The 27,194-nt window shown below is 34.5% G+C and overlaps 1 protein-coding gene across 2 annotated transcripts in view; it reads right to left on the bottom strand.

The window, feature by feature from the left end:
• The window catches only part of MDGA2 (MAM domain containing glycosylphosphatidylinositol anchor 2), a 981,798-nt gene that overhangs the window by 241,310 nt on the left and 713,294 nt on the right, over window positions 1-27,194 (bottom strand). For both annotated transcript variants that reach the window (XM_079779348.1, XM_079779347.1), the window contains exon 8: window positions 12,732-13,025. In XM_079779348.1, the coding sequence (XP_079635474.1) occupies window positions 12,732-13,025 (294 nt within the window). The remainder of the gene's footprint in view (window positions 1-12,731; window positions 13,026-27,194) is intronic.

The following is a 27,194-nucleotide window of genomic DNA, read 5'->3' as shown; positions in this document are numbered from 1 at the left end:
TGAGTAAACGTAACAGCTTTTACCAACCTACATTCTAGTCAAGTATATTACAAAGTTTTGCAATCCTGTATAATAAAAGCCTAATATGCAAATCGACTGAACGCCCAAATGACCGAACCACCTGCGGAATGACCAGTCACTATGATGCACACTGACCACCAGGGGAAGACGCTCAATGCAGGAGCTGCCCCCAGCCTGCAGGCCCCAGGCCACCAAGGTGGGTGCCAGTGGGGGCCCCCCGATCTCCAGCCAGGCCTAGGGACCCTACCCATGCACAAATTTCACGCACTGGGCCTCTAGTGAGAAAATAAAATTACTAATTTCTTACCAAGTAAAGTTTTAGCTTTAAGTTTCTCCTCAATGCTGAGACCCAGAAAATGGGTCAGTTTTGCTCAATATTATAAACATAAAGTCTAGTGACTTTGCAAATTTTATTTATTTATTTATTTTAATATATTTTTATTGATTTTAGAGGGGAAGGGAGAGGGAGAGAGAGATAGAAACATCAGTGATGAGAGAGAATAATTGATTGGCTGCCTCCTGCAAGCTCCACACTGGGGATTGGGCCTGCATTCCAGGCATATGCCTTAACCAAGAATCAAACCATGACTTCCTGGTTCATAGGTTGACGCTCAACCACTGAGCTATGAGAGTCTGGCACAAATTTATTTTAAATAAATACTACTTGAAAATAGAAAACAATTTTCTTTTGGAAACAGGAAAACTAAAGCTTAGAGATATTAAGATATTTGCCAAGGGCTACATAAATTGTTAAATTAATAAACAAGGAGGTCATTAAACTAAGGTGGCTCTAGTACTGTTGGAGATTATTTAAGCAAACCAAACTCTAGACACGCAAATGCCTCAAGGTTATAAAATTAAAACCTAAGGACAACTAATCATAAATTGCCACCTAGACTTTACACTATAGCCAATTCATAATCTCCTTCCTTTGCTTCTGCCTTTTCTCTATAAAAATCTCTCCCAGAGCTTCTATGGGTACACTTACAATTTGGTGCTACCGATTAGAAAGGATTTTTTCTCTTAAAACTTTTAATATACCTAGTTTATCTTTTAACAATAGTAATGAATAACAAAAGCTAGGATTCTCTGGGTTAAACAATATGCTTTAAATAAATGTTCTCTTCAAAATTATCATCCTGATAAAGGCATTGACTAAATACTCATAATGCAGTCATTAACTTTTTATGATGAAAATAACCTTGAACTTAAACCATTTATGTTTCTGAATTAGTCTTTTGAATAACCTCAAGTATAAGTTTTCTCATTGTGAACATGATTTTATGTTATGGGTATAAACAAAAATCTGTCAGATTTGGATCATTTTGGAGGAAAAAGTAAATCCTATTAGATAAAAGCTTGGTGTAAAAACTATACAATCATTAGAAGTATTTGTACTACTTAAATTAACTTCATAGGCAATATTACAAGAGAATTGTGAGGATGGCAACATTGAAATAATAACCAATGATTTTGAAAGAAGTGTATCACCTAACATGAATATTCAAAATGAAGTCTACTTTGAAGTTCTACAATGTGTAGTGCAGACTAAACACGAATGTGGCCAGAACTATCAAGAAGGGCCCTTCTCAGTCACCAAGAGGTTTCTGAAGAGGTAGAACTTAACCACAACTTAAGAGAACGTGGCTTAAGAGGTAAAACCTAATTACCCTGATTGTGAGGCTGAGAAAGGATGGGCTGCATTACTATGGAGAATAGGAAGTACTTCTGCACAAGCAGGGCTTTCCAGGCTACTGACCTGAAAGTCATTTCATTGTTCTGCTAATAAGTGAAAATCCTTGTCCATTCACTTATAAATTCCTCTGGATAGCCTTTAATGTATTCTTGTGTGAATATGACAAATTGTTCCCTTGTTTCCTTTTTTCTCAATAGCTACCTTGTCTCTTTTTTAACATTTGATTAATCTCTAGCTACACTGATATTTTTAGAGCAATTTTCTTGTTTAAAAATCCAAAAAGTAGTTATATTTGTTCAATACAGTCATTCTATACATCTGGACACTACAGAAAATTACTCAGTAATTTGTCTAACAATAATGAGCATGTATGTTACCATACATCCAAATCTGATTTTAATACTTTTTAAAAATAAGGCCCATGATATTCTGCTTTGGTTGAACATTCATGTTGATTGAAATAAATTAGCGTGCATTCATCACTACATTTCTTGAGACAGAGTAAACAATAAAGCCCTGATGTGTGGCTCCCTACTCTTCATCCAATTTGGTCTTGTTTAGAAAAAGGTAAAGAACATGGGCTTATCAATAGCCTTGATTAGTTCTTTCATAAGTGTTCATTTGGAAAATAAAAGTTGTAAGTGAGGCATGAAATCTCATTTGGAGATGGCTGAAAGTCTGTTACTTAATACAATTTAACACTATAATCACTCTTTGGTTTTTAGTCTGTATTTTATATCTCATAACAGAAATATCTCATCTTTAATTGTAGGTGACAAAAATGTTCATATATACAATAAAGCTTTAACAATAAAAGTGACATTATGCTATATATATGTGTGTGTGTGTGTGTGTATATATTTTTCCAACTGATTTTCAAAGAAATGTACTTTAAATTATACTCTTTTTTTGTCTTTATTTTTTATTTTTTTATTTTTATATTTCTTTATTGATTAAGGTATTACACATGTGTCCTCATCCCTCCTTTAATCCATAACCCTCTCCCCCCATTCATGCCCTCACCCCCCTGGTGTTCATGTCCATTGGTTAGGCTTATATTCATGCATAGAAGTCCTTTGGTTGATCTCTCCTCCTTTCCTCCACCCTTCTCTACTTTCCCTCTGAGGACTGGCAGTCTGATCGATGCTTCTCTGCCTCTGGATCTGTCCCTGTTCATCAGTTTATGTTGTTCATTATATTCCACAAATGAATGAGATCATGTGGTATTTGTCTTTCTCTGACTGCCTTATTTCATTTAGCATAATGCTCTCCAGTTCCATCCATGCTGTTGCAAATGGTAAGAACTCCTTCTTTTTTACTGCAGCATAGTATTCCATTGTGTAGATGTACCACAGTTTTCTAATCCACTCATCTGCTGATGGGCACTTAGGCTGTTTCCAAATCTTAGCTATGGTGAATTGTGCTGCTATGAACATAGGGGTGCATATATCCTTTCTGGTTCGTGTTTCTAGTTTCTTGGGATATATTCCTAAAAGTGGAATCACTGGGTCAAATGGGAGTTCCATTTTTAGTTTTTTGAGGAAACTCCATACTGTTCTCCACAGTGGCTGCTCCAGTCTGCATTCCCACTAGCAGTGCAAAAGAGTTCCTTTTTCTCCGCATCCTCGCCAGCACTTGTCCCTTGTTGATTTGTTGATGATTGCCATTCTGACAGGTGTGAGATGATACCTCATTGTTGTTTTGATTTGCATCTCTCGGATAATTAGCAACTTTGAGCATATTTTCATATGTCTCTTAGCCTTCCTTCTGTCCTCCTTCGAAAACTGTCTATTTAGGTCCGTTGCCCATTTTTTGATTGGATTGTTTATCTTCCTTTTGTTAAGTTGTGTGAGTTCCCTGTAAATGTTGGAGATTAAACCCTTATTGGTGATGAATTGGCAAATATGTTCTCCCATGCAGTGGGCTTTCTTGTTGTTTTGTTGATGGTTTCTTTTGCTATGAAAAAGCTTTTTACTTTGATGTAGTCCCATTTGTTTATTTTCTCTTTAGTTTCCATTGCCCTAGGAGTGGTATCTGTGAAGAAATTGCTTTGGCATATGTCTGAGATTTTTCTGCCTGTTGATTCCTCTAGTATTTTTATGGTTTCCTGTCTTATGTTTAAGTCCTTTATCCATTTTGAGTTTATTTTTGTGTATGGTATAAGTTCGTGGTCTAGTTTCATTTTTTTGCACATATCTGTCCAATTTTCCCAACACCATTTGTTGAAGAGGCTATCTTGTCTCCATTTTATGTTCATGCCTCCTTTGTCAAATATTAATTGGGCATAGTGGTTTGGGTCGATTTCTGGGTTCTCTATTCTATTCCATTGATCTATATGTCTGTTCTTGTGCCAGTACCAGGCTGTTTTAAGAACAGTGGCTTTGTAATTCAGCTTGATATCTGGTATTGAGATCCCACCTACTTTGTTCATTCTCAGGATTGTTGCAGCTATTAGTGTTTTTTATTTTTTATTTTTACTCCAGATGAATTTTTGGAAAGTTCGTTGTAGGTCTGTGAAATATGCCATTGGTATTTTAATGAGGAATGCACTGAATCTGTAGATTGCTTTGGGTCGTATGGACATTTTGATGAGGTTGATTCTACCAATCCATGAACACGGTATGTTCTTCCATCTATTTATGTCTTCCTCTATCTCTTTTTTCAGTGTCCTGTAGTTTTTCGCATATAGGTCTTTTACCTCCTTAGTTAAGTTTATTCCTAGGTATCTTAATTTTTTTGGTGCGATGGTAAATGGGATTGCTTTTTTAGTCTCTCTTTCTGTAAGTTCACTATTGGTGTAAAGAAATGCCATAGATTTCTTGGCATTAATTTTGTATCCTGCTACATTGCCAAATTCCTTTATTAAGTCTAATCATTTTTTGATGGAGTCTTTAGGGTTTTCTATGTACAATATCATGTCATCTGCAAATAAGGACAGCTTTACTTCTTCTTTTCCAATTTGGATGCCTTTTATTTCTTCTTCTTGTCTGATCACAATGGCTAGTACTTCCAACACTATGTTGAACAGGAGTGGTGAGAGTGGGCATCCCTGTCTTGTTCCTGTTCTTAGAGGAAATGGTTTTAGTTTTTGTCTATTGAGTATGATGTTGGCTGTGGGTTTGTCATATATGGCTTTTATTATGTTGAGGTATGATCCTTCTATTCCCACCTTGTTGAGTGTTTTGATCAAGAAGGGGTATTAGATTTTGGCAAATGCTTTTTCTGCGTCAATTGATATGTCTATGTGATTTTTACCTCTCAATTTGTTTATGTGATGTATCACGTTTATTGATTTGCAGATATTGTAACATGCTTGCATTCCTGGGATAAATCCTACTTGGTCATGGTGTATGATCTTTCTGATGTACTGCTGGAGCTGATTTGCTAAGATTTTGTTGAGGATTTTGGCATCTATGTTCATGAGGGATATTGGCCTATAATTCTCCTTCATTGTGTTGTCTTTATCTGGTTTTGGTATTCGGGTGATGTTGGCTTCATAGAATGAGTTTGGAAGTGTTCCTTCCTCTTGAATTTTTTGGAGTAGTCTGAGGAGGATAGGTTTAACCCTTTGCACTCGCTTGCTTTTTTCTCAATTCCTTTATTCTAATGCTAACGGTGTCGAGTCACACTCAACATCTGAGTGCAAAAGGTTAAGTTCTTCCTTGAATGTTGGTAAAACTCCCCTGTAAAGCCGTCTGGCCCCGAGCTTTTGTTTGCTCGGAGTTTTTTGATGACTGCTTCAATTTCTTCCATGGTTATCGGCCTATTGAGATTTTTAGAATCTTCCCGATTGAGTTTTGGAAGGTTGTATTTTTCTAGGAATATGTCCATTTCCTCTAGGTTGTCTAGTTTGTTGGAGTAGAGTTGTTCATAGTATTTTTTAATAATCCTTTGTATTTCTGTGGGTTCCTTTGTTATTTTGCCTCTCTCATTTCTGATTTTGTTTATTTGAGTCCTCTCTCTTTGCTTCTTGGTGAGCCTGGCTAGAGGTTCATCAATCTTGTTTATCCTTTCAAAGAACCAGCTCTTGGTTTCATTGATCTTTTGTATTGTTTTTTTGGTCTCTATGTTATTTATTTCTGCTCTGATCTTTATTATCTCCTTCCTTCTGCTCACTCTGGGTTTTTCTTATTGCTCTCTTTCTAATTCTTTGTGTTGTATAGTTAGATGATTTACTACCATTTTTTCCTGATTTTTGAGGTAGGCTTGTAGAGTTATAAACTTCCCTCTCAGGACTGCTTTCATTGTGTCCCATAGATTTTTGGATTGTTGTGTTTTTGTTGTCATTAGTGTCCAGGATGTTTTTAATTTCTTCTTTGATCTCTTTGGTAACCCAGTCATTATTTAATAGCATGCTATTCAGCTTCCAATTGTTTGAGATTTTTGGATTGTTTTTATTGTAGTTTATTTCTAATTTTATGGCATTGTGGTCTGAGAAGATGCTTGGTATGATTTCAATCTTCTTAAATTTGGGGAGACTTCGCTTGTGACCCAATATGTGGTCTATTTTTGAAAATGTTCCATGTGCACTTGAGAAGAACGTATATTCCGTGGCTTTGGGGTGAAATGTTCTGAAGATGTCAGTTAAGTCCATCTGATCTAGTGAGTCATTTAGAATTGCTGTGTGTTTGCTGATTTTTTGTCTAGAGGATTTATCCAGTGATGTCAGTGGTGTATTAAAGTCCCCTATGATGATTGTATTGTTGTCGATCTCTCCCTTGATATCTTCCAGGAGTTTTGTTATGTATTTGGGTGCTCCTGCATTGGGTGCATATATGTTTATCAGGGTTATATCCTCTTGTTGTATCGATCCCTTTAGTATTATGAAGTGGCCTTCCTTATCTCTTGTCATGGCATTTACTTTGAGGTCTATTTTGTCAGATATAAATATTGCTACCCCAGCTTTTTTTTTCATTTCCATTTTCCTGAAAGATATTTTTCCATCCCTTCACTTTCAGTCAGTGTGAATCTCTTGTTCTTAGGTGAGTCTCTTGTAGACAGCATATATATGGGTCATGTTTTTTTATCCATTCAGCCACTCGATGCCTTTTGATTGGAGCATTTAGTCCATTTACGTTTAAAGTTATTACTGAAAGGTATTTGTTTGTAGTCATGTCCATTTTTGTGCCTGTGTTCCTTCTTACCTATTTATTTCTTCTTTTTATAGTATTCCCTTTAGCATATCTTGCATTTCTGGTTTGGTGGTGATAAACTCCCTTAGTCTTTTTTTGTCTGTGAAGCTCCTGATTTCCCCTTCAATTTTGATTGATAGTCTTGTTGGATAGAGTATTCTTGGATTTAGTCCTTTGCTTTGCAACACTTTGTGTACCTCCTTCCATTCCCTTCTAGCTTGATGTGTTTCTGTTGAGAAATCATTTGATAATCTGATGGGGGTTCCTTTGTAGGTAACTCTCTGTCTCTTTCTTGCTGCCTTTAAGATTCTCTCTTTGTTGTTGATATTTGCCATTGAAATTATGACATGTCTTTGTGTGGGTCTTTTGGGGTTGATCCTGCTTGGCACTCTTTGTACTTGTGTAACTTTTTTCTTCCCCATATCTGGGAAGTTTTCTGTCATTATTTCTTCAAATAGATTTTCTAACCCTTGCTGCTCTTCTTGTCCTTCTGGCAGCCCTATTATTCATATGTTACTTCGTTTCATGTTGTCCCAAAGCTCCCTTAGGCTCTCCTCTTGCTTTTTAATTTTTTTCTCCAATTGCTGTTCAGCTTAAGCTTGTTTCTGTACCTGATCTTCTAACTCACTGATTCGGTCTTCTGCTTCTTCTAGTCTACTGTTGAAACTTTCCATGGTGTTTTTGATTGTAGCTATATCACTTTTCATTTATTCCTGATTCTTGCATAGGTTGTTGCTTTGCTCATCCATCCGATGTATAAATTCCACGACCATTACTCTGAATTCTTTTTCGGTCATGTTGCATGCTTCATTTTCACTAATTTCCTTTCTTGGCGACTTCTCATTTTCTTCCCTTGGGGATTGTGTTGTCTCCCCATTCTGACTATCACCAGAAGGTTCAAACTTCGAGTTGCGTGGACCTGGGCCGTGTGCCGTGGGAACTTCGCACCACCCGAGTGTCACTGAAGTGCTCCGACACTAGGGCATGTGGATCCATGGGTTGGTGGGAACCAGGCTTGCCCAGGGTCAGTGTTCTCAGCGTTCAGTGTGGTCTCGTGTGCACACCTAGAATCAGGAACCCCAGCTGCACTGTGCTGTTGGAGTGTGCCGAAAATGGTGCCAGGAGTCAGAGTTTCCCTGTGTCTGCACCGAGAATCAAGTATCAGAGTCTCTGTTACCTCCTGCGGCTTCTCGCTGAGAATCAGGGTTCCTGTGTGTGCATACACCAAGAATTGGAGTCACTGGCTCTTAGTGTGAATGCGCTGTGAGTCAGGGATCCCAGGCGCACACAGTGAGAAACAGAGTCAAGTCAGTGGTGCTCAGTGCTGCTTCTTGTTGGGAGAATTTGGGTCCCAATCACCATGGGGGACTGGATTGCACAATAGTTCTGTGGTGTGCCTGCACTGAGGTAAACTGACTTCCGTGTGCACTTGCCCTGAATCCAAGCCAGGTGGCACTGCCGCCCTGTGAGGTATTTGGGTTTGGTCCCCGGATTGCGTTATGGGGAGCAGATTCCAGTCTCTCAAATTCCCATAGCAGCGCTGTGGCCCCTGTGCACGTTCTCAGGTTCAAATTCCCCTTAGGGTAGCTGCTGCCCACATGAGCACAGGTGCATGCGATCCCCGTAGGAGTCTTGTGGCTCAAGGGAGTGAGGGGCGGGTCTATCGGTTACTATGGTGCTATCTGCAATCTTGCGGGAGGGGGATAGGCTCTTTGACTCACAGAAATCTGCTGTGGAGAAGTCTGGATTCTTGTTGTCTGTTGGTTTCTGTCCCCAGTGGCTGCAGGGTCCTGGTTTGCCATTGGGTGTTGGTGAGGGCAGGACCCTAGTCTCCAGCAGCTCTGTTTCTCAAGATGGCGTGGTCTCCGTGCCCGCACCGGCCGCCCAGGAGTGTCCACTTTGTGCTCGGGGCTCCACCGTCTAAGACTGCCCGGTTTGGCAGCCCCTTGGAGGACCTGCAGAATCTAACTCTCCCTAGCTGATTCACACACACACCACACACGTCCATACACTCCTCTATGGGTTCCTCACTCTCTCACACTCTCTCCCTCCCTACCTTCCTGCCGGTCGCCATTTTTCTCATCTGGTTCTAAATTATATTCTTTATTAAAACATTTTACCAGTGCTCTGAGGTAAAATCCTATAAAGGATAGCTTTTATTAAAAAGAAAATAATATAGTTTATGAAATTAAAATTGTAGTATACATGACTACAAATATATGTATATAATACAAATATAAATATAAAAATCAATAAGTTTTAGGACAATAAGCATATCTTAGTTTTTTAATTTAATATAGTTATTTGAATATATTCATTCACTATCATTTTTATTTAATCAATATTTAAGTGGTCAGTACTCTAATTAATAAATTAAAAAATAACTTTACTACTGTGATTTTTTAAGGAAATTGTTCTAGTTTTGTTCAGTAAGCTCTACACATACTATAACTTTTAAATTATATTGAAGGAGAGTAGAATATGCCATCCCACAATGTGCATCCTATGCATGTGGATTACTTTGAGCTGAAGGCAATCAAGACCAGTCAACTCAAGAAAAAACTTTTACTTCGCCTTACCTACCTAAAAGAATTTAGATAAGGGGCCTGGCTCAGAGAGAGAGTTATTACAAGAGATAACTTTTCTATGACAGGTAACTTTTCTCTTATCCTCCTACTTTGAAGCCCAAGGATCCTATCCCAGTCCTTAGATCAGGATGGCCTTTAAGCATCAACTGCCTACTTGTCATTGGGTCTCATATTTTTATAGAGCTCCTGTAAATCTAAAATTAAAAAATTGCTTTACTCATATCAATCTATCTTATGTAAATTTAACTATTAGACCAGCCAAAGAACCTAGAAGGCTAGAATAAAAATTTTTCCTCCCCAATATTATGAATCAGTTAACATATACATATGTGTATTTTCAATTATTCATTCTAATGCTTCAAATAAAAATGAGCCAAAAAGTTAACAAAATAATTGTTATATAGTTCCAAAGACATGAATAAAATTAATAGCTAAAAATTTGAAATAAAACTGCAATGTACTTTTCAGTTTTATTTAGCAATTAATTTGTTTTATTTTTCTTAGTAAATCAACTTTAAAACACTTTTTCAAAATATTATATTTGCAACTTCTTATTCTGGTCCTTATCTAAATGTGTGGTAACTGGTAATTATAGAAGTTAAAATACTATAAAATAAATCTTCTGCTTTCTAGGAATGAGCAATGTGCACAAGAATTTAATAATTTAAATTATTTCATTTTGATGATTAAGCTTTCTGAAGATGATATAAAATGGTATAAAATACCTCTAGGCATTTTTCAATTGCTTCATTCTCTATACATTTTAAGAAAAGAATGAAGATAAAAAATAATTTTTACAGTTTTAATAAAATGATTGCTTTATAATTTTAATACAACATTAGCTAAGAACAAATCTCATTAGGAGATTTTGAACATGAAACTAAATGGACTATTCCATTATTTATATAATATCTATCTGTCGTCTATCTATCTATCTATCATCTATCATTTATCTATCTACCTATCTCTTAGGATACAGATCCTATTACCTACATTAAATGAAGTAGACCTTGTCTATTGATGTCTTTCAGTTAATTACATCCCTTTGATACTAGAGACAATTGTGCCTGTATACATTGTCTTCCTCTATTGAACTTTAAAATCTTGAGCTGAACTTAACATTTTCCATGGGACTTACTAAGAAGAAAAAAAAAAAAAAAGGAAATTTAACTCACCAATAGAACTTGGGACATTTGTATATTCTATGGAGATTAGAGATCCTGGTTCTTGAACCTTTAATTCTAAATTCCCTAGAGCCACTGGGTTCCACAGCTTTTATTTCTGTTAGTGCTTTCCAAGAGAAGTGTGAGCAGAGTGAAAACTAATTTCCCTAATAGCTTTAGGAACACTGAAGTGCTCTGCATAACTCTGGAGGGAGCACAAAATCCTGTGATTACCAAGAAAAATAAAGTTTCCCAAATCCTATCCATTTCTCTAGGGTCACTTGAGGGTGTGACTTATTTTTGGATAATTGAGGCGAGGTTTCTTTTTTATAATTCATTTTCTCCTATCCATGAACTTATTGCATGAGTATAAAGGCCAGCCAGTGAGGGAAAAATGAATAGTGATTTGCTAAATGAAACCTGCCATTTAAAAGCTGCAATATTTGGAGAAAAAAATAGTAATCAATTGGAAATCAGCCAAGGTACTTGACAAATAACAGTTTGCCTATTTATAGGAGTTTCTACAAAATAGGGACAGGGAATGGTTAGGCAGTTTTAGAACCTTGCTCCTCATATGCCACTCACCTACCTCATACATAAATACATTTGTTGTTATCAGTCCAAAACATATTTCAATTATTCTTTTTTTCAATTTTTTTTTATTGATTAAGGTATTACATGTGTCCATTTCTCACCATTACTCCCCCACCCCACTCCCATACATGCCCTCACCCCCCAGTGTCTTGCATCCATTGGTTATGCTTATATGCATGCATACAAGTCCTTCGGTTGATCTCTTACCTCCCCCTGCCTCCCCAGCCTTCCTGCTGTAATTTGACAGTCTGTTCGATACTTCTCTGCCTCTGTATCTATCTTTGGGTTCATCAGGTTATAATGTTCTTTATTATCCATAAATGAGTGAGATCATGTGGTATTTTATTTTTTTACTGACTGGCTTATTTCACTTAGCATAATGCTCTCCAGTTCCATCCATGCTGCTGTAAATGGTAAGAATTCCTTCCTTCTTTTTGAAAGGAGCGTAGTATTCCATTGTGTAGATGTACCATAGTTTTCTTTTAAATTTAAAGCCAGTTCATTCAATCTGTCAATGTCCTTAAGTCTAATATAAAATAGACATATTTGTAATAAATCCTTTTTTTTTCATTTTCTGAGTTACAGAAAACCACAGAAACCAACATTGTTATTTATTGAAGTGCGCAATTTCATCTAATTCATTATTTTCTTGAGGACTTTGCCACCATATACATAACAAATAGTTCATCAATTAAAATTTACAGCAGCACTACTGGAGTTTGAACAGACTGTGTTTAGTTTGTTTTTTCTCTTTCAGCATTATCCACACCACTTGCCATCAAAATTATCAGGGCATCCTCTAATAATCAAACACCAGTTGGACATTGTTAAACTTTTATGAATTTAGGAACTTTAATACTAAAAGCAAATACAAAGCACACAAAGTCCATGATATTTTTGTTAGAACTATTAGAGTGATTTCAATAAAAAATAGTTAAAATCTATCATTCAAATCACACAGTTAAATAATACCTGTTAAGAAAGGCAAGCAAAGTTTCAGCACAAAATATCTGCCTGGATGATCTCAATATTATTAGATAATTATGCAATCTACTCTTACAACTTCAGATATGCAAATATAGCATTTCAATGATTAGGTCTGCACAATTTAAACAAAAGGATGCCTTGAAATAAGTGAATAATTTGGGCAAAGAGCACACAATTGCCTGAAGTAGAAACATGAACTGAGAAAACAAGAGTATTATAATTTGAATTAGCAATTACTTCCAGTCTTCATTTCATTATGCATGGCCAGTTTTTAACTATTAGGTTTGTTGATTTTTTGGCATTAACCAACCACATAAAATCATTATAATCACCACACACACACATACACACTAATACAATTCTTATCTATTAGTGTGTAGTAACTCAGGTAATAGGCAGACTTAATAGAAATTATAGTTTAAATTAGGTAGCAATAATGTATAAATATTTTATCTTGAGCCAATTCCAGCAATCACCAAATTTTTACTAGTAGATTACAACATTTGTTCCCTTGCCTCCCAATAGAAACACATAGAAAAAATGTACTTACACTGAACAATGAGCTGCACCAAAGCTTCTCTTGGTTTCACATTAAATCCATTGTATTGGCTGGTCTGACATCTGTACATTCCTGACATTTCCCTAGATACATTCACAATCCTCAGTGTTCCGTCATAACTCTCCATTTGCATTGACCCATCAGGCATTGCAACTTCTTTATCCGCTCTAGACCAAAGGATGATGGGTTTAGGTTTTCCAGTTACTTGACACTGTAGTTCTATTGTGTCTCCTTCTCTGGTGACCAAAGGTGATTTTTCCTGTGGAACAGTCAGATTGGGTGGAACTTGAAATGGGAAAAAGAAAATTTTTCAAGGTTAGTATAAACTGGTAAAGCATATTCAAACACAGAAAATCATAAGAAAACAATTTCTGCTGGTTGAAGATGTGTGACAATTCAGATGACAAACATTATAGAAATCTTTGGAATAGGTGGTAAATACCATCAGTTGAAATTATTCTGATTTGTTTTTATAGAACTCTCTTGAGTGAGGTCTTCCAACATTAGCAAAACAAATAAAGCATTAACTTAGGCTTAAAATGGTCAACATAAGAAAAATCTATGCAATGACTTGTCATTATCAACCATTAATTGGGCAATTAACATTTGTATTCACAAAAGAATGATCCTGCCTTCTGAGGGTTCAGGTTTTCAGTTTTCTGCTTCCTATGCTGTTATCTCTTACCCAAGGATGGCATAAGAAAGGGTATGGTATATTGTAGATTTAGCAGGCACAGTAAACACAAGTAGAAGGAAAGGGAAAAGAAGAATCTTCGTTATACAATAAGGAGTTTTGACTGGTTTAGAAAACCTTGCCCAATTGCTAAGGTTTAAGGTTTGCTTTTTCCCTTAAGGACATGAGATGGAACAACTCACTACAATACCACACTGCAAATCCACTGTATTTTTCTCTTTTGAATTTCTAATATTTTTGAGATTTGAATTTCCCCCTATACTTTCATTTTAAGACATCTTGAGATCACTGTAGTTTGTCACACTGTTGCCACTATTTCTGTAATATTAATTTTAAGTATATTTTCAAAAGTATATTTCAATATATAAGAATTGTAATTTTTTGAAGTTAAGCTAATTTCTGATTTTACTGAAGATATTTATGAGAAAATTAGGTTGATTTTACTGGATCTTAACTTTATTGCACTAGGATAAATATGTTATGATTTAGGATACAACATGAACTAACAAGAGGCAAGTACTACCTAAGGAGTTTACTCACAAATAAAATCACCTGTTCCATTGGAAGACTTTTACAATGTATATGCATTCAAATGTATTCATGCAATAGAACATATATCAAAAAGCACGGAATAAATTAAATGCCAGAATAAAAATAAACAGAAAAATATGAATAATTCTATCCTTCTGACAAATGTAATATGCTTCCTCTGGAGAGAATTGCATTGGGGTAAAAAGGCAAAGGTTTCATTTTCCCTTCTAGCATCACTGTGCTCCAATGCCCAGGAACAAAAGCAAACATAATTTAAAAATTATCTTTCAACTAATGTAGAAATGTTTTTCTCACACAGAAAAAAATAAATTCAAGTCAAAGTGATATGAGAATTAATTATCTTGCTATTTAAGTATCTTTGTGTATAATTTTTTCACTTAATTCCTTCATTTACTTCTTATCTTAAAAAAGTAGTAAAATAAAAAAGTAGTTAATAATGGAAATCAGAAAATATGGAACATTAAAACATTAACCATGACCTTCTTAGAATAGATATATACAGTCTAAGAATTGCCATTAATAAAGCATATGTTTAAATATGGTTGCATTTAAAATAATATATGATTAAATAATTTAATTTAATAAATTATTCTTGTAAATATAAACAATTAAGTGATTTTGTTAAATTATTCCTTTAGAAGTAAACCAAAAGGAATGATGTAATTCTAGGCAGCATCTCTAACAATAGGATCAAAAAGAAGCCTCAATGTTTACTCACCCTGCATGAGAAACAACAAAGGATAACAGCAATATCCTCAGCATTTAACATTAATGATGTTCCTACTTTGTAATAGACACATAGGGATTTTACATTTTCAGTTAATTCCTTTGATAATTCTAAGAATCAAATATTTCATATGAACATTTAACAAATAAAAACACTGAATATACGAGAAGATGAATACTTTGTTTGAACAAAATTCAAACTGAGGCCAACTTATAGCAAGTGAACAGTGCAGACACCTGACACCTGAAGCAGGTTCCAGTAAGCCTTGGTGTCTGAAATGAATAATTTGCGTTAGCACTGGACTCCTGCTCACAACTGCTCTGATCCTATGGACAAATTGGACTAATTTTCCCTGCCCATCTCTTGATCATTAGTCCAGGATCAATAAAAAATGGGAAGGTAGAAATGTGAGAGTGAAATTGACACATATTTTTCAAATTACCTTATCTATTTTATATTATATATCTATTTCTCCCTTAAATTTTTTATCTATCTATAATAAAATGTTTCACAAAATATAAAGCCAAACTGCTTTTAAGATCTACCAAGCCAAGTCAATACACAACTTTTGATAAATCTAAGTGAAATAAATGAAAATGAAAACAAATTAAGGGATTATTTAATGGAGTGTCATTTCTTCCAAAATCAAGCCAAATGATGTAGGCCAAGTCTAACCACTCTGAGTACTAATTTCTTGACTTTTGAAACTAAAAATTTGCACTTTATTAGCGCCAAGATTTTTAGCTGTTGACTATAAAAACAAACAATAAAAAATTAAATATAGAAGTGCTGCTAAATGAAAGTATTTATTTTCTGCCTTAATAAGATGGATATTCAAAGATCTTATTACTTTAAGCCATTCTAAAATACATAAACCCTTGACTAGGTATGTTTTATAAATTTATCATGCTAAATAATTAAGAAACTCCTTTTAAACATTTGTTTGTTATTTATTTAGATAAAGTTTCCTTCCTATGTAATCAAAATTACAGAAATGTAAACCTTAGTTTTAATCTAAGTAACTTGAAAACAAATTTTACATAAATTAGCCCAGTTTTTGCTAAATAGCAAAATCTAATTAAAATATAGTTTATTTTCTATCTCTTCCATGAGGCTTTTTCAATCTTAAAATTGGAGTTAATATTTTCTCCAAAACTTTCTTGGCCAAGAAAGTTTATGACTTCTAACATTCTTTTAGTGCTTTTCTCTCAATATCCACATTAAATATTCCATCCTCTACAATTCTATACTCAACCCTCTTAATTATTACTATATATTTTTCTGTTATGAGATCTAGTTTGTTCTCACAAATTTATATATTTTACATGTTAATAATATGAATTCCAACTTTAGCCCAAGATCCTTCCAATTTATGACTACAGCATAGTATTTTTATACTCCAAAGCCTTTCAAATTTCCAAACCTAGGCACCATTTACTGCTTGACTTAGTTGATAGGTAATTATCAACACACTTCATCTGGTAATTAAAGACCATATCATTTTCTTTGTTTTACCATTTCTTTTTGCTCACCACTTCCTATCAGCCACTTTTCTTTCTCTATCAAAAAAATGTCCCATGTCTGCCTATTTCTTTTCATGGCTGCAGGTAGATTTCTTGGTAGAAGTCATCACTGTCTCTTCTTGTGACAGTGTCCTAATTGGCCTCTCTGTCACCAGTCTAATTCCTCCAGGCCTCCTGTTATTCAGTCATACATTTTATTATGATAAATGCTATTTTCTTCATGTCACTATGAAAACTACAAACCTCAACGAGAGTGTTAATACTAATCCTGGTTTACTAAAAAAATTGAGAACAGCCTGATGGATGTTTTAAGTAAATAGTGGTACAAGCACACAATAAAATATGATGCAATTTTTTAATGAAGACATAATAAACCAACATTTATCAAGAAAGATATTTATATTTTTAAACAACAAGCTAGTAAATAGTATGAACAGCTATAAGAACTATTAATAAATGAGTAAAACATGGTACTAAACAGTGTAAACAGTAGTGTCACATTTTTATATAAAAAGTCTCATGCTAATGAATGTTAATAGCGAGTGTCTTAAAGGGGAGGGTATATACTAGTATGATTCGTCTTTATATTGTCAGCATTCAGCACTCTAATTTGCACATAATAGGAACTCAGCAAAAAATTTTACAGCAAATGTACAATTTGAGACAGCAAGCAGTTGGCCCAGATTCAGAGAAGAGGAAAAGTCTAGAGGAAAAGGAAGCCGAAAAAAAAAAAATACTCCAAAATACTAACAATGGTTCTCTCTGAGTGTGAGATTATTGATAATTTAATTTTCTCTGAATATTTCCTATATTTTTCATTCTTTTATAATATGCACAATGCATATAACATATTTGCATTAAAATGTTAATGCAACCTGTTTTTCAGTGCTCATCCGATGAAAACTTCGCTTTTTAATAACACAAATGTATCACTCTGAACATGGTGTTCTGAACAACATAGTCTGAGAAATGCTCCCCTAGAAGTGCTCCCTCCTATAACATCATTCACATGTGGTTTCACCAGCCAGTGAACCTCAGAGCTCTTCAATAAGCAGTTTTCCTCTGTTCAGCATATACTCTAGCACTCCCTGCCTGCCCCAGGTCTTGAGATGTAGTTCAAATGTTACTACGTTCAATGATAAATTTGCCTACCCCTAGGCTGAGGTGGTTGTTCACTCTGCTCGACCACTTAGGACATTGTAGACCCATTTAACCTGTACTTGTGGCTTTGTCCTATATTTTCTCCCATGTTTATATCTCTGATGACCAGATAGCTCCTTGAAAGCACAGAGTGTTTTATGCTATCTCTGAAATCTGACGCCTGCTTTCCTACTTGGCACAATCCAGGAAGCCACAAAATAATTGATGAAGGAAGTGGGGTAGAAACAGAGAGAAAGGTAAGGAGGTAAGAAGATAAACAACTATAAATGTAATAGAAATAAACATAATAGGTAAAAATCATAAACATTTTAGAACAAAAGTGATAAATAACAATAAAATGTAGTAATTATATAATTATTAGCCCATACAAATAGCAGAATCTTCTGCAAAATATATTGTTGGTATAGATTTTGGATGCAGTAGATCTTGAGATATGTGAGGGTGTATGTGAGAGTTAAGACACTAAAAAAAAGGGATCCTACAGTTTTCCTTTACTTTCTCTTTTCATTTAAAGATTTGGATAGATAAGCTGCAATTAAAAAAAAAAAAAGTCAGAGAAAAGAGCCAATTCAAGAACATGCCATTTCTTTTGTTATATTTAGTATGCCCTTTCTCTAATTAATGAATTTTTAAATATTGAATCTCACAATAAAAACATCAAATTAAGTAGAACAATTTGAAATGTTTGCACCTTGTGAGAGTCACATTTATTCCTGATGTACTGGCTAGAAAAAAGTTCCTCCTGATGAAACACAGGGATACAACTTCTGATATATAGTAAGACTACCCTTACTTTGATTTTTCTTTTCTGCAATGCTACTGTTGGAGAAGTTATAATCAGAGAAACTTCAAAAACATATGACACCAAAGTTTATTATTCCAAACATAAAGAAATAGACAAATAATGTGGGCAAACTGGTTTTCTGTCAACTGTTCCATTGTATCACATAAAATAAAGCAAATATAAAAAATGAAAATGTTTTCATTTTTTCATTGATAAGGAAATTTAATCTTTAGTCTTGACTAGGAAAATGACTGGCTTATTTTTCTTACTCAAAAGAATGCAGGGGAAGGCTAGTTATCCTGAACTCTAGGGAAAAATATCATGTTGTCTGAAGCAAAGACATCAAAGCATGCTTGTTAATGACTTATTGATTTAAAATATGTAAATATTTATAGTGTATTATAGTTTAAATAAAGTATATATTTATTTTATTATAGAGTCATAATAAACTAAGTAGTAAGTAGAGTTGTCTCTCCAAGGACAAGTAGACATACATTTTCTAGAATCCCCAAATAAGTATAACACTGAATTAATTACACTTTAATTTTGAGAAACTTATAATAATAAAGTATAATATGCTAATTAGACTGGATATCCTTCCTGATGACCTTCTGGACGAAGCCAGCGCTGCTAGGGAAGCCCGGGTCCCAGGTGCCAGAGGAAAGCTGGTGCTGGCAGCCAGGTGAAGGAAGACCTAGTCTTGCAAGAATTTCATGCATTGGGCCTCTAGTAGTTATTAATACACATGGATGGTCTAGAGTAGAATGTATAATCTGTATTTAAAGCATAAATTAATTAGACTTCAATAAAAAAGTCTGTTTATGATAGATTTCCCTAGGGGTTTGATTCAAGGATTCTCATGCTGATCAGATCTATAGATGTGAAGTGAGTTTTATTTCTGATGATCTACTGCTTGAAACTCCAAGGTTAGCAACATGCTTATTTCAGACCACACAGTATTAAAGGAAAAATATTCTATCACACTTCAGTGCTTTTTCTGTGTCTGAGGCAATGGTTCTCAACCTCTTTTTTGCTAACATGTTACACATTAGATTTGTAAGCATGAGACATGCACATGAATACATTCAGAGTTTGAGGTTTTGAAAAATCACAAAACTTTACATGGAAGTTAAGAAATTAATAGTTTGTAATTGCAACAACTATTAATAGCACATGAGTAAAGACTTCTCATTAAGGACTATGAGATAAGCAAGATAAGACATTTGTTAAGTGAAATTTTCAACATGCTTGTTGTAATGTCACTCATTTCTCTTCCGTTCAATATTGGAAATATTCTAATCATCATGTACCTCACAGCTGATTTGAACACACATCACTAAGATTGGGAATCATTGTGTTAATACATGAAACTTATAAGAATGTGATACTCTGTGGCCTTTGAGAAATATTCATCTGATATTTGACAAATATAAGACAAATCTGATCATTATTTTTAGTTTCAAAATAATTCCAATCCAACTTCCCTAAATATTTTGCATCAGTAAACTTAATCCACTCTTAATAGTTATGTGTCTATTAAAACATAATTGTAAAGTGTCCTTAATTCAAGGTGACAAAAATCCCAACTAGCTAAAGTCTCCTTACTTATTAATTGAGTTGCTGATATTTGTTTCTTTTTAGAAACCATGACTGGTAATGAGCAATGTTTGATAAAAGGCAACAGCACTCTACAGCTCATTTCTCTTAAAAGAATAATGGTTCCCAATGTTGTTATTTTATAAAAAGCAGAACTTTCCTGAACCAGAGTTAATATAATAATATATTGCATTGCTGTACCTCCTTCTGCATTTTCTTCCTACTTATAGGTAGATTACTGAAATTTAATTCATGGATGTCTTTTTCTCCTTCTAAAAAATCGGACTATTTCTGAATTATTCTTTCTTTAAAAACCTGTCTTACTAGCATTCAAATATTTTCAGTAGCTCCCCATTTTACAGGATGGTCTAAATCCCAGTGTCTTTTTTCCAGCTTAGCTGTCAACTGTTATTAAGGCATAGTGCTTCTGGAAAAGCTCTTTATTAATTTTGGCAGATTGATTGATCCACTTAACACGTTTAGCTCATACACAACTCCTCACCTCCTTCACTTCTGTCCAGGAGTAACTTTGTCTTCACAATGCCCATCCAATAATCCCCCATTTTTAAGGCCCAACGTAAGTCTTCTGTTATCTTAAGTCTTTCCTGGTTTCTGTATCTTTTATTCATTTTCCAAGTCTCTGGATACAACATATCTAATTTATTCTATCCATGTCAAGATGAAATGTGCACTCTTCAACTGCCCTCCCCCAGTAGGTGTTGCTATGGCACATTTAGTTACATATATAACTAACATGTCTTGAGGCCAGCACAGGTTTTTATCTATTTCCTCAGTAAGTCCCACACCATGTGACAACTTAAGTATTTTAGAGGTGCTTACTAAATTTTTGATTGATTTATGGGGCATCAATCAAGGTTTCTAAATAACCAAAGTAAGAAAACTATTGATGAATAGTCACCTCTTGATTATTTAAGGCTTAATTATAAATTATATGAACTTCAAAATAATTTTATACAAATTCTTTCTTTTTAATTTTTAAAAAACCACCCCAAGTAGATTTTTATAAGTTAGCATTTCTACTAGATTTTAATTTAGTCACAGGAATGATACAAGGAGGTAAAATATTGTGAAATATTTAGTAGTCCTGAGTAATTTTCCCATGCTGTAGCTTTCCTTTATTTACAGTAAAGAAAAATCTCTACAACATAATGTCCACGTGGACCCACATTCTAAGGCTTATATTACCTACAGAATTGTGGGTAAATTATATAGGAAACAAGCGCTTATTTTAAAACCTCCTCACACCAGATGATAAGCCTGATATTTTTGTCCATGATATGAACAAACATAAAAAGATATCTTATTACATTCTGTAAATAAAAAGTGCCCTTTTTTTTTGCACTCCAACACTTTTATTATTATTTTTTACTGTTTCACCTACAATAAATCAGGAGGGGCTAATAAAACAAGGTTGACAATGTTTTACAAATCTAGCAATAGAGCAGAAAGAAAGCATGTTTAAAAACAAAGATGTGTTTAAAATATGGCACTTGCCTTTGGAAATTCTCAGGGGAAAGGTACATGCAAGCATACAAACATACACAATGCTTATTTTTAAAAGAGTTGTGGAAAATCTTATTACAACGGTATTGTTCGTTATTTGAACCATATGGGGAGAGGCAGAATCCTGGCGTGTAGCAACTCTGGAGGGTTCAGTATTGGAAGAGGGAGGACATGCAGTGCCATGCAGTCAGGAGACCCAGTTTGGCAGGCAGCAGTTGCGGCTGCTTCAACTGCCCTCTCCCAGCAGGTGTTGCTATGGCACAAGAATAGTCTCTGAGGGTTTCAACACAATACAAAGTGTAAGGCGACAGAACAAAATAGAAACTCATTCTCCAAGTGGCATTCATACTTTCCCTGCTACACAAGCGACAAAGGACAAAGCCAGCTGCAAATAACCATAGGGCGGAGCTTGCTGCCTCATAAGCAGATCAGTGAATGGGACCTTAGGCTAAGGCTGTGTGTGTAACATTTGGTTAAGTTTACTTTTCAAGTATCTTGAATTGTTATGATCGTTACAGTAGTTACTTTTCTGACTGAAGCTTATCATAAGATGTTTTCTAAATTATTAAAATAAATTTGTATTAACAAGAGAATTTTCTACTAACCTCTTTGGGAAAAGATTTGAAAGCATTTTTGTTTTTAAACTCCCTTCCCTGACTTATTGTATATGTCTCTCATGCACTGAAATACATAAATGAATGATGGTCACTGATTAAGCATATAAAGCTTATATATGTGGAAACATTTTTTAAATAATTGAATGAAAAAAACAAACAAAAAACATGAGCAAGGTAGTTTAGTTTGCTAGTGATTCAAATTACATTAAAATTTTAGCAAGCTAGGAATCTGAACTGGACTGAGATTTCTCGAAGAAATATAGATTGCAAAACAAGCACTTGCTTTTTTTCTATAATAAGAATGGAGGTATTACAATAGTTAAAATTTTAAATAAGATGGTAAGTTATTTAATTACTAAGATATTAGTAGGTCATTTGATGAAGAGATGATATATAATCATTTTTGAAAATTAGAGTATGGATTCCTCAACTTTGTTGTTAATCAAGTTCCATTTCATGTTTGGTATGTTTTTTACATAATGCAGAGTTAAGCTGGAAAACAATAGTTATTCGTGTATAAGCAATTGATTAAGAATTTTACTTTTAAAGCTAAATACTATTTCCTAAACAGCATATCATATAAAATAAACATTATCGGCAGGAAATAGTCCCATAACTTAAAAGTTAGCTCAAAGATTCCCAAATTCCTGCAATTCTTATATTCTATTACAGATTTGTGTCCTTGACTACTCACTCTAAAAAATGGTGCCATGATTGATCTAAATATATTTTTATGTGTTATCAATGCACTATCCCTTGAAGTAATAGGAAACTCTGAAAGTAACAACCGGAGGACCACATATATGAAAACTTATGCCTATGCTACAGCTAATACTTATTCATTTTAACGCACATTTTTTGAGCCCCTTCATAAGGAGAATATGTTTAAAATTGGGGACAAGAGAGATAAATTAGGGCATTCACTACCTTCAAATATTATACTATACATTATGAAAACTGATAAATAGGGACAATTCTCAGTAAATTATCATGATTATTGTTAAATTAGTGGCCTTTCTTTAAAAAAATAGATATGAAGAATTTGGAAAGGTTGTAGGTATACAAGATTAGAAGTTTGACATGGACTGAGGGCCCAACCTACTTATTAGCTGTGCAGTCTTGGATTATCTTAATCTTGTTTCTCATCTGCCTGTAATAAAGAATAAGAATTTAAAAGCAAAATGGTACAATGCACATTAGAATGTACTGTATATTGTATAGTATTTTGAATTGTGTAATACACTTGTAAAAAGCAAGGCTCAGGTCAGGTAGCCTAGATTCAGATCCAAGCTCCACCACCTACTGGCTGTGTGACCATCCTATATCTCTCACTTTAAGTGAGTATAATTGTAACTACCTCAGATTTTTTAAATATTAAATAGTATGATATACATAACATCTTGAGTATAAGGTCTAGCATGTAGTTATATGTTACTTATTATATTTTCTTTCTTATCAATGCTTTTTATCAGTATATCAAGAACTGTATTTTTTTATTTTACATATATTTCTATATTGAGGGCAAAGATTTTGTTCTATTCATAGCTGTGATGTCTCAAGTACTGAGCATGGATAAATATAGGTCAAAGAAATATTTTATAAATAACATAAATATATATTTAGATATATAAATAAATTTCATTGCCATTGTCTGTTGTCTTAGAGACACACATGCATGTCAGATGAGGAAACTATTCAAAGAATATAATATTTTGGGAAGGATAGGAATGAATCTTTTTAATCTGAATAGTCCGAGGTATCCCCCAATGCCATGAAAGGAAAGAGGCTGCAGATTTCTGCCACAGAAATCATAATTGGGTTGGTGATTTTGGATATTATCACAAAATGGCACATAATACAGGTATCCCAGCTCTCGTGCTATTTCTATGAAGCAGTAAGGGTTAGGCATTCCTAAATACATCTGTTCCTCCTGTATGAGGATGGCGAATGTCAATGCTATTCATTTTCACAAAGGTCAGGCATTGCCAGGAAAACCACGGATTAGTAAGTTAAAAGGAGCTGTCGGATCATGTTAATTATGTGATTGCTTTCTTGTACATGAAGGGATTCTAAATTAAAAGGAGGATAAGTTATAAATTATATATCAAATGCATTATGAAAGCATAGCAAAAGAAAAGTGCTTTAAAGAAATGCACAAATGATTTTACTTTCTAGAGCAACTGTGGTCACAGTGGTAAACTCTTCAATGCAGAATGGCTAGAGAAATCAATTTACTTCTATAATGAAAAGGCCATTTGTCTCCTTGTACAATCTATGTGACATTGTTAGGCCTCTTATAAATGATCACTGGACAATGTCTGTGGTTTACGAATTCCCTAATTACACCACTGATTATGTACCACTGGATGTGCCTTAGCCTGTGGAAACTGACACCACCACCATTTTAATAAACATTTTGACATAAAAGGAAGCTGGCTCTTTCATGCTTTGTCAAGAGCAAAATGAAACAACCAGTGAACACAGTGTTCCATCAACAAGTCGGGGGCACATGTTCTTTAGAGCAAATGAGTTTCAATTAACAGATTTGTTAGTAGATAACTGGTCAATTTAAAAAATAGGAGGAGGGTTTTCTTCTAACACATGAGGGCCTTATTTAACAAATATTCTACCAATGTGTGACTGCATTTCATAATCCATTCCACCAGTCTGCAGAAGTATAGAATGTTATAATAAAAATATGGGCCTAATTTTAAAACCACATAAAAACTCACATAATGCCATCGATCGGAATGATACATCACTCATTCTGAGCTAATGTGTGACTGTGAATGGAGTTGGTACCATTTTATTAACATGGTTTTACATTGCATTTTATTCCTAAGCAAGGATATATCGGTTTAAATGTCAAATAAATATATTTTGTTTACAAGTATTATTTCTACAGACTTGGCGAAAGTGAACTTATGTTTCATTTATAGGGGACTGTAATTCATATTAAATGCATTTCAGATGCAGACATTTGAACTGCTTGTCATTTTATCATTGCTACTTCATATATGTAAATTCCCTGTCTATTTCATATTGTGCATATAACCTCCTTTTAAAGTGCAATGATATGCTTCTCCTTCCAGAGCTTTGTAATCTAGTCATTTTTACTGGTTTATCACCTCTAAAATCTGGGAAATTCTGATATCTTTAGCTGTAATGTACTTGAGAGGAGTACCAGTTCGTTGTTTCCCTGCAAATCATTGTCATGTCCCCTCTTCTAAAGGTTTCACTGACCCTAAGCTGCCTCTTACTGACTTTTACACAACAGAACTTCCCAGGCTCCAATTCCTTAGTCAAAGAGGTAAGAAGGCAGCCACAATATGATTTGTGGTTTCTGAAATGGGTTTACTCGTCAAATTACATTTCTCACAGTATATCTCAGGAGCCTGAAATCTCATTACTTGGGCTCATTCCATCGAGAGGTTGTGTTTAAATAAAGAACCTGGGTTCTGCAGCCAGAATTGACCTATGTACAACACTACTTCACTACTTAGAAACTGGGAGGCCTAGGTAAGTCACTTATGCTTTCTAAAGCTCACGTTTCTCATCTGTAAAATGGGTATTATCACAAATGTGCCTACTTCAAATGGTGTCCTCAAGATTCAAAGAAGTACTAATTGTAAAGTGTTTAGCCCAGCCACTAGAATATAATAAACAATCAAAAATCTCTATTATGCTTTTATGTAAATAGGAATTCTACTTTATATAGTGTGTAATTTACTTTAAAATGCTTCACCATATGGTAATGCTTTGTTTCTTAATCTGGGTGTGGTTATATATGTGTATTCTATAAGCTGTGGGCTTACAATTCATGTGCATTTCTATGTTTTTGTCATGCTACTATAAAAGTATTTTTTAAAAATACTTCACCATAGACAATGTGATCTACATTTGTATGCTGTAAGTTTTAATATATGTCAGGAGTATACCCCTACACCCCTCGGATGTGGTTAGGTTGCATTTTTTTAAATCCTCACCTGAAGACATGCTTTTCATTGATGAGAGAGAGAGAGAGAGAGAGAGAGAGAGAGAAAGATCCACCACCCCCCCCCCCCCCCAGACCAAATTGGATCTGCAACTTAGGTAAGTACCCTGACCTGGAATTGAACCAGCCACCTGCCAGCATACAGGCGACGCGCCAACCAACTGCCACCCAGGCATCACTGGTCAGGTGGCATTTTAAAGACAAACCGTGGGTCCACTCTGCCCCACTTTCATGAGTGGGGTATGTGGCTGGCAAAAGGGTGTGAACTCTTTGAAGTACTGCTCTTGCAGTAGCAGAGAGTGTTGTGCCTGACACCAAAAGAGCATGTGGTCACATGATTCAACCATAATGTTACCTGAATCTTTTTTAGAGTATTTTAACAGCTGCTCATAGTGATTTTTTTTTCATTTAAGGCCATTGTCAAAAGGTATAACTGAATATCAGAATCACCTGAGATAGTAAAGGAAAATATCCATTCAATGTAAGATGATATAGCATTTTACAGTATTCTGCAAAATCTTATATTGGATTTGAAATCTGAGATTCTAAGCTTAAATCAGGATGTAGCTATAGGAAATAACCAAGTATCACAGCTTTTGGGCCCTACTCCCCTTTCTATAAAATAAAAGGTACTAGGTAATCTACAAGTATCTTCAATACTTAAAAACTTTGTCAATAATTGTGGCATTTATAAATCATTTTAAAATGTCTTACAAAGTAGGAATTTGGGGATTTGTCAAATAATCTTTTGTTTAAAACTAGGTATTCAGAATTCAAAAATATCCCAAACTATGCCAGAAAAATCCTAACTGTAATGATTTTCTAAATATACTTAATCTCTTTCTTAATGTCATTGAAATCCCACAATGAAGGATGAAAAATTGTCTATGAAAATTAATAAGGCCCTTTTTAAATTAAGATGTATTAATTTGAAAGCAAAATTTGCGCCTTAATGGTGCTTCTAATTTATATTTTAGAGCTATTAAAAGAAATTGCTTTGCTTTAAGACATTCCAAACTGTAAGATTAAACATATATTATAAATAAATTAAATCCCTATAACAATCATTCTATTTAATGCCAGAAAATCTAAGGCTCTAGAGATTTGGCTACTACATAGAGCAAAATGGTGTTCAAACTGTCAGTCCATGGCTCTAGTCTTCATGGCTACTTCTATTGATCTGTGTTCCTCAACTGAAATGGTAGACTGGTAGTTTCATCTGTGAACATAAAAATCTGAAGAATTATCATAATTACTTAAGTAGTAAATTTAATAGCACCTC

Source organism: Cnephaeus nilssonii, assembly GCF_951640355.1.
Source record: "Cnephaeus nilssonii genome assembly, chromosome: 1".
Lineage (NCBI taxonomy): Eukaryota > Metazoa > Chordata > Mammalia > Chiroptera > Vespertilionidae > Cnephaeus > Cnephaeus nilssonii.
Note: the sequence above shows the minus strand (reverse complement) of the source record. Positions and strands in the feature narration are given on the sequence as shown.